Raw genomic sequence first — 12,657 nt, 5'->3', positions numbered from 1 at the left:
ACTTATACTGCAGGCAAATCAGAGAGAAAAATATTTCATTGGGTACCTATAATAGCTGTTTTGCACGTATAGCCTCTCAGCGGCTGGTCGAAACTACTATCTCAAAGGTTTCTACATTCAACTCCAAAAATTACCCTTGTGTATGTGTATAGTGACGAATTTGGCACGAAAAACCCTTGTTCGATGAAATTGTCGGCTTATGCTTAACACATAAAACTTAGCAGGCAATGCATAGGAAAAATAAGTATATATCGCTACCCAGAAGGTAAGTTTAGAGGGAAAAATGTTAAACTAAGCCCTGCAGGAACCATGGCGAGGGATCTCTATTTGATCGTAAACATGCGGGAAGGAAGTTTATAGAAATGAATTGGAACACATTTTGCAATGGAAAACATCTCATACATCTCTGGCTCTTCCTTAAAAGTAACTTTCTGAGGAGGGAAACCAATGACATTTATGTTTTTTTTTTTTCAAAATAAGCCAGAACTGGTGGTTTTTTATTGCAAAATGGTGTCCAATTAAATTGAAAGGCTGAACAGAGCTACGTGTGTAGGATTTTCGCTCTTCGTAGATTTTCATATTTGATTCATTCACGCATGGTTTTTGTGACATCAAGTCATCCACTTGTCCCTGAGACAACTACTTAAATTATCCGTACCTCAAAATATTAATGAAATTGAGAATGCCTACACGTATATGGGCCGAGTTTAACATAAAGTTGAAACTGAGAAAATGAGGTTTGACATTTTATACCTCCATAAGGCTCAAGGTAGGAAATAAACTCTAACCCCTCCTAACACTGACTAATTTTTTTTCTCGACTTTAAGTTTCTAGCAGGGGTATGTATGCGACTAGTGGAACTCAAAAACATTCTTAACTCAATTTTTACAAAAATGTGGGTTGATTCCTTTCTGATAAACTCGGTCAATTTATGAGTTTTAACAGAGACATATCTTAATATTGAATGCTTCGTGAAGGAGAGTGGATCACACAAATGATAATCCAATGTTTTAACAGATGTATGTAGTGCCCATCTCAAAAGACATTTAATAAAAAAAGTTAATGTGACGCATGTGAGCGTTAAAAATCATTGAAAATAACATTTTGTGTGTCATAAGAGTTTATTATTTGCATTTTCAGCTCACTACTTATTTGTAAAACGAGAAGAAAATAATTGACCATAAATCAATGAGGAGCCTTTGTTAAATGCCCTAGTTTGACTATAACTTAGTCCTCCTCCTTTTTTGAAGGAGCCTCGTCCACATTTGACGCAGTGGCGTGGCGTGCTTTGCGATACATCGATTGATCTTCCATTTAAACCTATGGAAAAGGATCGATGAGCAGGGTGTTAACAGGAAGCACCTTAATAATCGATTCTTTACCACAGCTTCAAACGGGAAGATATCGATAATAAATGCTTGACGCCTTACCGCTGATTTGGCGTCGCGCCGGACAAAGGACACCTCTAATGACTCCCCCTCCTCTGAATCTGAATCTGCCTTTGGCTGGAAGCTTCTGACGGGGTGACCATCTTGATGCATTTCTGAATGAACGAGTATCTAACAAGGGAGAAAGTAGCTTGCGTTTAATCATTATGATGCATAATTACAGTAATCACACGTTAAACCAGGGGAGGGGGAGGGTGGAGGGGGAGCATGAGAGGGGCAGGCGGTAACAAGGTGAAAATAACGCGACTTTGGTCCCTCTTTAAAAGCCGGGCCGAAGCGACGGACCAAGATCAGCACCTACTTAACACCTTCTGCCTCCAGAGGGTGTTAACTTGGGCCCTGCATCCTTTAATTATAGTTTATTTGTCTTGCAGTCTGGTTATAGCACTAAGCAGAGAGGTGTTGCCCGAAAAGAGAGAGAGGGGGAGAGAGAGAGAGAGAGAAGATTCAAGCTGTTCGCACCCGGGCGGCTTGTTAAGATTGCAGATTGCATGAATTCCTTTGGCTTTTTTGTTGTACGTGTAGAACCTTTCGAAATCGGCGAGGGCTGGGCTGATCTGGCAGCAGTTTGGCTTACCCTGTCGAGGTGCTAACAAGGCCGGCATTTTTATCGATTTTTGCGTCGGGGAGTAAATGAGATTTTAAATAGACACCGCGTGCCCAAACCCGCGTAACGAGAATTGGCACTTTGTTCCTCCTCGCGTCTGTGCCTTTACTCTCGGCTATTGGCGCCTGTATGGGATCGTAAGAGTATTCTGCAAATTTGGGCCTCGGTCCGGTGCCGAAATTATACCTAAGGACGACTAGGCCTAATGAACCTAAATGAGGTGTGATTGATACCCAACCCAGAGCCGTTGAAATATTTCGGAAATGCTTAGCGTCATACAAAGTAGAGATGGAAGAGAAAAGAGAATCTGTACACGGATCATTAGACTAACATCCTTATTAGCGGGTTACACTACTGATTAGTGATTATGAACACATTTGTTTAATGGATGGACTAGGGGGTTAGTGTAACTTGAGTGATGAGCCACAAATACTATACGGCCTAGAAATTCTTGAATGAACTATGCCTCTTGGAAGGAATATGTTACCCGTGCAGAAATTGAGAGACTTCGAAGAGTTGTAGGTGCAAAAGTTGGGTCATGAAAAAGAGGCATTGCCTATCATATGAGGGGGATACTAAAAGGAATTTTCCTTGATTTACACCTTAAATATACTGATAAATACAATACAAAAATACTGTAAAAATATGGATATGACAAGACTAAATAATGGTAAAAACACATTTTTTTTACCATTTTTACCCTTGTTTTTGAAGCTTTTCTTGTAATTTATGCAAATAGACAGAGCGAATCAGTAGAGAGGGTTGTGTGTAGGCCATTATCTCAGCGCTCCGACGCAGTAGTGTTTGAAATTTGGTCAACGGTTTAGCCGGGATATTCAACTTTTTCTGGCGCCCACCGCGGGTCAAATTTTGTTCATTCCTAACACACCATAAGTTGATGGCATTGTCAACGCGCAATTTATGGTAGCTATTTCGGAGATAAACGTCGATTTTTTAAGCTAAACACTCTTCAAAACTATCTAAAACATGTCAAAGTTTCAAGCCTGTATGAAGATCTTGCGTGCATCAGGGATTTGCAATTGAGGTGTTCTCCTTCCTGTAAATTTTAGCGAGAAACATGACGGTGTGGTTTTCCCTGAAGCGCGGGATCCTCGCCATTACGGCCTCAACTTTGAGAGCTTTTTTGAGTTTTGGACTTCGTTTCAGAAACACCTGTGGTACAATCGTATTCTCACAAAAAACTGAATAAGACCAAGTAAATCTCTGACGCATACATAGGAACTCTATTCATGTTAACGTCATAACCGTTTAGTAATTTGCCTCTGAGAAAAGCAACAGTGTTGGAAAACTTTAAAAATGTTGGACAAGGAAAGTTTTTCACCACACGGTTGTCGAGGTCGACTGGGCTGGACGAATAGGAAGTTGTCATGTCATGAAATGGTTTACTTTTCTACCGTTGCGTTTAAGTCTCCAAGATTTCTTGTGTGTTTCTCGACCCATTAAGTTGTTGGAGATCATTCTATTCTTCTACTTCTATACTATGAGCTTTACGAGCCGAGACCTCCTAAATTTGCATATCTGATAACGCTTAGTTCCAGCGTTCTACTGGGCCAATTTTCATGATTTTTGCGACTATCGACTGGCAAATGGATGTATTTCTGCCAAACAAAACTATGTGGATTAAGACATGAGCCCTGAGACCCTTTAGAATATATACATAGCAGGGCTCACGTCATAATGCACATAATTCTGTTTGGCAGAAATACGTCCAATTGTCTTTAGATGAGCCCACTATATTCAGATTTTGAAAATATCACCCAAGTTTTTTCAAGGTTGGTAAAGTTTGGTGAAGTCGCTAATTCTCCCATTTAAGAAATGAAAATTTTTATTTTTTGTCACAGTTCGTTTAAGCGTTCTACCGGACCGTTTGCCATGATTTTTGCGGTTATCGACAGCTGATAGTCCATTTATAAGCCCGCTTTAATCAGAAATTGAAAATAGTGCCCAGGCTTTTTTTATATGTGAGTAGACCAGAGAGCTTAGGTAGGGGGGCAACATTTGAAATTCCTGCCAATGAAAAATGGCGGGAATTTCAAATTTAGCGGAAAATTAAACTAAGTGGGAAATGTTGAATCTTGGGCTGTTAGTAGAGTAAGTAAATCGAAGATATGCTCCTTTGCTACGGGCTATCCAAAAGGTTCGAAACGCTCCGTTCCGATCCGTTCCAGTCTTGGCGTGAAGTTTGAAATGAATGTAGATTTTTTCATTCGATTCTTATTGGTGCAATCGCTCCCAGCCAGAGGGATGTCGGACAAATGAGAGGCGGGTATGAAAATCTTTTCATTTTTTGTCGACGCGGGTTTAAGAGAGCGCAAAGCGCCCTCTGAGGGTTGGGCCGCATATCGGCCAGGGGGCATGGCCCCCTAATAAAATAATATTCTCCATGCACCATGGCTATATCACGGCCAACCGGACTGAACGAATAGGGTCGAGTTGTCACGTCATGAAACGGTTTACTTTTCTATCGCTGCGTTTAAGTCTTCGGGCTTTCGTGTGTGTTTCCCGACTAATTACCAGCGGTTTTTTATAAGTCCTGGTTAATCATCGGCAAACTTTGAATTGCTGCCAAAGGACTTCGGAATTTTCGGGTTGTTCATCGAACTAGATGATCTAGTATCAACCACTATTTGTAATGGTTAAGTCATTTCATTTTTTCCCCTTCCGCGTAACGGCACATTTGCCTTGCTGCATTACTGCGATGCAAATCATGGTATGAATCAAAGTTTTCAGCATGAACGTCTGGGGTCTGGCGTCACTTTAAAGCACATTTTCCGAGGAAACAAATGCCGTTAAATTGTTGTTGCCAATAAAGCACCTTCAATTCAAACGGATACCAAAACTTATATTCCGGAGAAAAAATTAGATCTTTACCAAGGGGCTGGATAAATAATCAATCTTCATTCTTCTCTACGCTAAAATGTCCATTGTCCTTTATTAGACAATAGCAAAGCACTTATGCAGATTCAAGTCCCACCAGAAAAATAAGAAACTTGTTGTTGTTGTCTTGTCTTGGCAGATAACTATAGTTAGCTGATGAACTGTGAACAGTATGATTACAAAAGGTGTCCGTCAGTTATTGCGTTGTGCTTTGAGAATCGATTTTTGGAGTCAAAGTAAGAATTTTTGCTTATGAAAGTTTCTATGAAAACGCTTTTTCTTGGCGCTCCTAAGTTGTTTCTACGTTCTGGGAGTATGTTTATGTGTGCTTCTTATTTTTTGTGGTCTCAAAGGTTTACGCTCTCGTGGGAAGGTGCTAGACAAAATCTCTTCATTATAAAAGTTATACTCATTTTTCATGTGGGTTGAGATATTGCTTACTATCTTTACATGAAAAAGTAGACCTTTGAAACCACACAAAAATGAAGAGCACGCTCCCAGAGGGTAGAGGGCGTCCCGGCGTCCAGCTAAAAGGTGGAATTGACGGCATCTAAAAAGAGATCGAGGGATTTGGCCATAAATATTGTATATCTGTATCGTAAACATACATCGTGAGAAAGATAGTTGTGAAACTTCAGTTGGCAACATTGATCCCTGCGCCTGCACCCGCGGAATTCCAAGATTCTCCGATCACAAAACCGGCTGATTGTGAGAATCAGCGGCTCTCAATGCTCCGTGATCATAAATTATGAGCCGACGGAAAAAACACCTTGTCCGAACGAGTGCGAAAAAATATATATAATGGAAAAATAAAAATAAGCAGCGGTAACTTATTGTTATTTAAGTGGTTTTAGCTTATCATCTTGCACTATCGCCGTGAGATAAAGATATCCTCATCGCATACATTAGATGACCGGCAAATTGTGGGAATAAAGAGGTGCCGCATGCCGTTGATGCAACATTTTTATGGAAAAACAAACCTTTTTCTTCGTCCAATTTTCACGTCTCTAAATGGAATTTTTCAATAGAGGAATTCAAGCATGCCAGGTTGGTATTTCAGATCGACCACACAGTACGCTTAGGCTCGTGGAAAATCAATGCATGAAGCATTCAGCATGAAGTTTGACAACTTTGCAAGTAAACATTGGACACGGGTGCTTTAAATCACGCAGACTAAAAATGCGCGCATAGTAGCTAAAAAAGGACGACGTGTGGACATGTTCTCGGCGAAAAACGCGGTTCATTGTGCTCTACCGCTTCATCAGCCGTTGTCTTCGTGCGAGGAGTAGTGGGTCCCGCTCCAAAGCAGCAGCAGAGGCTTGCCTGTAAGCTCCTAAGGCGAAGTTAGAATCGAGAATATCGTGGAGAGGGTTTTCGAGCACGCCAGTCTCCTGTTTCCTCGCGCCCTAACCTCCCGCTGGATTAGAATTAGATATGGATCAGCTTTCAGCAGCACGCCTGAGTTATGTGGAGGGAACTTTAAAGTATATCCCGTCACTGAGCTATTCCGAAGAAGCAGGTCTGGATGTCTCCACTCCGGGCCAGTTCGGTTCCTCTTGTGGCGGAATGTCGCAGAAATTCGGGGGAATCCGGATGCGTCCGTTGACCACAAATGCTGTAATACCACCTTCCTCCCCTTTTCCGGAGAACCTCAAATCTTAGGTAATCCACGACGTGATTCTTATTGGTCCTTTTAACGTTTCGTCAACTGTATGATAAATGCGGTGTATCAAAATTTCCGTTCTTAATTCATCTCTTCCATGAGACACAATCCGAATTTACGACCTTAAATTTCGAAGCAAATCTTCTGCCATCGAATACGAAAAATCATGGAGAATTTTCGTTTTATGTTGACCAGTTTCTCGAAAGAGAATTAAAATTTCTAAGGAAGTCTGCAACGTCGCAAATGGAGAAACGTCGTCTCTCATTTTGCCCACAATTATGTGTGTATTATGACTCGCCTCTCTCAACTTATATTCGTCTGTAACGATAAACAATGGGACGCGCTTGCTACGGCGCCTTGATACAATTTCAACCTCGACGGATGTCCTAATTGCGTTCAAAAATTTGAAGGCGTTTTGACTTCCTACGCATAATACATGTCGTTGATTCGATCGACAAACGCGTTGGTCGGCGGTAACGGGGACTCGATGCCAGTATTTAAGTTTGTTGGATGTCCGTATCGGTCCGACTGAAATGCGAAACCACGTACCTCCATTGCGGTGTTTCAAAATTTCCGTTCTTAATTCATCTCTTCCATGAGAAACAATCCGAATTTACGACTTTAAATTTTGAACCAATTCTTCTGAAAAAAGTATTAATACTTTGGGCTAGACGCGATTAAAATTGTTTCTGATGACTAATATTCCGCGTATATTAAATATTACGCCGAAAATAACTTACGTTTATGAATGTAGGCATTATGCTCTCATCGTTGAATGCGGAAATCAAACGCATTGCTATTCTAACTCTGGAGTTGTTATGTGATGTGATATGTCACGCGGAAATGAAGGAAAATCTTAGCTTTTCACCTTTCTCAAATTGCTGACGTTTATGACTATACTACTGTAGGCATTACGCATCGCTTAATGCGGAAATCAAGAGCGCAACTATTCGAACTCCGGAGTAGGTACCTATGTGATGTGCTATCAAAATGCTAAAATGAAGAAAAATATTACCTTTTTACCTGGCTCAAATTACTGACGTCTACGCATGTAGGTATTATGCACGCATCATTTAATATGGAAATCAATACTATAGGCCAATTTCCGCCCCCAGTCCGTCAAGATTTTGCGTGAGGAGCGGGGGTGGGGAGGCAGAGGCATAGACAAGGGGAGTCCAGGGAGTCTGGACCCCTCTCCCCTTAGCCTCCTTAATTTTGTATACTTTTCTTTTACTCTTGGAGGGCAGACATAAAAGATATGATCAGAGACGTACACAAAATAATGTAAAGTTACTCTGTTCGCTCAACAGCTCTGTCAGCTCTGTTCAGCTGTAAAGTTACCCAGATGGACAAAGCTAATCATCACAGTATCACAAGGGGATAGGGATCTTTCCAAGTGAAAAGAAAAATTGAGGTCAGTTACCCCCGAAGGTGATCCTCTACAGTTTCCTAAAAAGCTCACCTTCCTTGAGCATTCCTTGTGTACATTATTCCGTATGTCACGGCCTATACATCTTACAGGCTAGAATAGGTACTGAATTTGGCAACACCGCGAGCCACTCCGCGTAGAAGGCCGGTGTACGGTGGAGATTCTGTTGTTGAGCGCCTTATCAAAATTTCAAATTTTGTGGTTAGTTATGAGTTGACAACGTGTAGCTCACCTGCAAGAAACAAATAAATGGAATTATTAGTGATGAGAATCGTGTTAAACCTGTTTGACACCTTTTCGAGGGGGGTGCAAACAAATAATATACCTTAGTTTCATAGGCGGTTCTACGGGATTGCCAGTGGGTGCCGGGCACCCCCAAGCAAAAATTAAGTACGGTTATCGGAACCGTGAAATTACTGCTTTCCCTGGTAAAAATTGGCAGTAAAATCTGTGTTCCAAAATACCATTGACCTAAGGCCGGCTGTAAAATTTCCAATAGCTTCTGTAGCCGGCTGTACAATTTCTTATAGCCTTTTATAGCCGATGGCGATTAAGTAACAGCCGGACGATAAAGTTTATGCTAAACGTTACTAAATACGGATACTAAGACTTAGTTAGTTTTTAAACTACCGCTCTCTTTTATCGCCGTAGTATCTTAATTTATTTTGCGAGGAAAGCTCCGTACTTTTGATGGATGCCTGCCATTCCTAATATATTAGAGCGCCTTCAGTTTCGTATGATACTGTGCAATACCTCTGGTGTGAAATAGTTGCTTCAGACGCCTCGGCACGCTGCGGCGCGGCGGGCGGGCAGAGAGCGCGAAACGCGCATTGGCGCCTACAAACCTAACAGGGATACTTCACGCATTGCGCAATGCGTGAAGTATCCCTGTTAGGTTTGTAGGCGCCAGTGCGTCGCCGCGCGATGCGTGAAGTATCCCTGTTAGGTTTGTAGGCGCCAGTGCGTCGCCGCGCAATGCGTGAAGTATCCCTGTTAGGTTTGTAGGCACCAATGCGTCGCCGCTCCGCTTTGTGTTAGGCTCTTTTTTCAGCTCATGATTTTGAAATGTTTGCACACTCTGTATGGACCATCTCATTTTAATTGATGAAAAAAAAATATGTTTTAAAGGAAAATATAAAGTGTGTTTTGTAAATATTAAGGTAGTTCCGTATCAATCTTAATGATTTCCAAAGCACACGAATTTCTACACAATTTCTTATAGCCTTTTATAGCCAATGGCGAGAATGTGTAAAGCCCGGCGATAGGAACTATAGCCCGACTGTATACTTTGTTATAGCTTCGTATAGCCCGGCTATATGAGTTGCTCAGCTTTCTACAGCCAGCTATATGATTTTCAATAGCCCTCTTTAGCCGTCTATAAGAACCCCTATGGTATTTTGAAACGCAGCTACTATCGTCAATTTTTACCAGGGTTTAAAGATTCTGTATTCGCGCACACTGAGAAAAAATCCCAGCAATTAATTGAAAATGTTTTAAACAGAATCAATGTTGATAGCCGTGTTTTACAAAGAGTCTACTGTTTTTTTATGGTAAGACTGTAGTTTTGATGGAAAGTTTTGCTAAAAATTTTCTACATTAAATGTATAGATATTTAAGTAGAAAGGAAGGAGAGAGAAAGAGAAAGGAGGGTAGGAAAGGGGTAAAACTTGAGGGCCGAAACTTAGGCCTCCCCTGAGCGACCGTCCCCTTCGGGGCCGGTCTCCGACATTTTCCACCTCTGGGCACCCCCAAGCATGAATGTCTAGAACCGCCTATGGAAGAGCAGCATTGGGGGACATGAGCGAATGTCATTTAATTTTCAAGTATTTTCTGCATGGAACTCCTGCTTTCAAGTAACTTTCATTAAATACTATCGTAAGTAGATGAATTATTCTGAGAATACTCTTCATGCACATGCTGATTGATTTATGAATAAGAGCAGTGCAATTCTTCTGCTCTGTCAATCATTACCCTAAACGTAGGTATGCATAAAGTGGCAAGTCTGGATCTAACTTTTGATAACCATCCACATAGGTTGGCAGAACTTGGCAGAACAATGAATAGAGCTATAATTAAATTAAAGAAGTACTATGTGAAAAATAAGAAATTGACATACCTTCAGGAACACAGATCCAGATTGACCAGATGAGTACAGATGCAAAAACAATCCAAGAACAGCATGAGAATGAGAGGTTAAGCATGCGGTAACAATCCAGTCGATTAAAGTTGAAACACACTTCACATTTGACAAAAAATAGGTTTGCAGTTTAGGGACACGGCTCCAGCCGAAAATTGAAGTTTATACAGAAGGAAATTAAATATTCAAGAGAGAGATAGGAAAACAAATTCACAAGTTTATAAATCCTTTAGGCACAGTGATCACACTTTCTTTCAGACACGAAATCACTAATAAATCCGATCCGAAACTACGAAGTAAATATTTCGCACGTCGCGCACACGCTCGCACTTTGCCATATTCAAATAAACCGCGTCACGCTTTGAATTTCGACCCGCTAATCCGCGAAGAGCGAGATAATCCCATGGATAATCCGAAAGCTCGGCCGTTTCCGTGCAGCAAACGAGGGCCTTCTACAGTGTTGCCGATAATTGACAATATTCTAGCCTGTAAGATGTATAGGCAGATAGGCAGATAGGCTGTGCATATGTACATATTTATATTTCATGACAACAGCGCTACGAGGTAGTTTTCGGAACCAGCCTTTTGAGGTTATAATTTTGTTTACAATCTTCCTCACTCAGTCTTAGTTTCCGAAGTCGTTCCTGTTTTATCATGTTACGCGAAATAATCTGTAAATTGTGTTATGTTCTATCCCTCTCAAGTCTTCCATCCCTAAAGCTTTAATTTCTCGGAGATTACTTAATCCTTTCACAAATGAGCAACGAATGAAATAATCACAGCCGTCCGCGGCCGTACCTACCAGCCTTGATTGCCTTGATCTGCCTGAAGCTGAAAGGTGCACATCCAACTGACCTGTCATTGCCGGCTGCTGCTAGATAGGATACGCAAAAGTAATCTCCGTGTCATTTCTTCAACTGTAAATCCTCGCTTTCTTAAATAGTCTCAAGTAGTGAGCAAGCTGAGGAAAACCTTTGATCTTTCAGGAAGTATATGGAGAAGTCAACCAGATTCACAGAAAAATTTTTCAGCAGTTTTTTACTACTTCCCAGTTTAAACCATGAGATGTATGCCTCTTACAATTAGATCTAGGAAAAGAAAAGAGCGGACATGTGTCACATCAATCACCAGTTGGCCTACCAGTTAATACATAATTTATGTTGAATGGTGCTATTTACTGAAGTGACGATTGTTCATTCTTTTCTTTCCCCAGTTCTAACAATTTCTTTACACACCTCTCAATAGAGTCCACGCCTAATAAGTTTAGGCACTCTTAGACTGTGACAGAAGATCTGCCATCTTCAGTCTTCTATTTACTTTACATGTAAAAAGGATGTCGGACAATCTTCCGTCGCAGTCTAGAAGTTCCTTCGTTAACTTATTTGGCGTTGACTCTATTTGACTGTCCTGCAATGGCTTTTAAATCAGTTAGGACATATTGACGGTGTAAGTCGGCAATTACATAACTCGGTTTGCAACGTCGCAGACTTCCTGTCATACTTTATTTTTTTAAATGGAAAAGTGCGCAACAACAATTCTTTGAACTGTTGTGATTTTTCTTCTCTGTGCAAAAAAAATTCTGCATAAATTTCATGGAATGATTCCAATTTTTTCTCCTTCAAAAAAATAGCATAAAGGCGGAGAATTCAGACACTGCAAACGAGTTATGTGATTGCCGACTTACACCGTCGATATGTGACCCCAATTCAGAACCTACAATTTTTGGTGGAAATCTATTAGCATAACAGGATGCAGAATGGAACCCTGGGCTATTGAAATCTGTCAACTTTTTCAAATTCTGAATGAACATTTACGTATTCCTAGAATTACCAGAGGCAATTTTCCTGCATCTAATTCATCTCAATTTTGTTCCACCCTGCAGCTTTTCTCTCTTCCATTCAATTTGTGCTTTATGTTCGGACAATTTTTTCCCCCAGTTGAAATGTGTTAAACCAAATTTTCTCTTCTATTTTTCAGCATGGCGGATGAGAGTACGGAGTCTTTTGGAAATGCAGTGGCCTCTCATTACAATAGTATTGAAGATGTAGGAGGTCGTGAGAGACAGAAAAGTCGAATAGTACACTTGAGGAATTTCAACAACTGGATTAAAGGAATGCTGATTGGTAAGACTTAATAGAGAACAGTCTTTTCAATAAATTTTCAATTTATTCTTAGCAAATACTTTCATCAAATAAATGTGCCAACGGGCCATTTGTTTGTTGGTAGTTCAACTAGAAAAAGATTGCAGCATTGCAACATTGGGAACTTTCCCTCCTGCTCCAAGTATTTCAATTTGGTGAAATCAAAACCTTTTCAATTTTTAAAATTGAGCTAGAAATATCCTCAATTATCTGAAAACATTTACTAAATATTTCACACAAAATTATGAAACAGTGGATTTTCTTTTGAAAAATAAAGTGAAATTAGAAATCTTGAAACAGGTTTAGCAATGAGATATCTATTTTTCTAGCTCAC

General features: G+C 40.6%; 1 protein-coding gene across 3 annotated transcripts in view; it reads left to right on the top strand.

Moving 5' to 3' along the window:
* Positions 1-12,657, top strand: part of Rnmt (RNA guanine-7 methyltransferase) — a 63,787-nt gene that overhangs the window by 38,300 nt on the left and 12,830 nt on the right. Inside the window, exons 1-2 of one of the 3 annotated variants that reach the window (XM_019061515.2) lie at positions 10,771-11,131; positions 12,160-12,305. In XM_019061515.2, coding sequence (XP_018917060.1) covers positions 12,161-12,305 — 145 coding nt within the window. In that variant the 5' untranslated portion in view covers positions 10,771-11,131; position 12,160. Of the gene's footprint in view, positions 1-10,770; positions 11,172-12,159; positions 12,306-12,657 lie in introns of those variants that run through there. The other 2 variants (XM_072306291.1, XM_072306290.1) reach the window with 2 other exon arrangements.

Source organism: Bemisia tabaci, chromosome 1 (assembly GCF_918797505.1).
Source record: "Bemisia tabaci chromosome 1, PGI_BMITA_v3".
In the NCBI taxonomy this organism is placed as follows: Eukaryota; Metazoa; Arthropoda; class Insecta; order Hemiptera; family Aleyrodidae; genus Bemisia; species Bemisia tabaci.
Note: the sequence above shows the minus strand (reverse complement) of the source record. Positions and strands in the feature narration are given on the sequence as shown.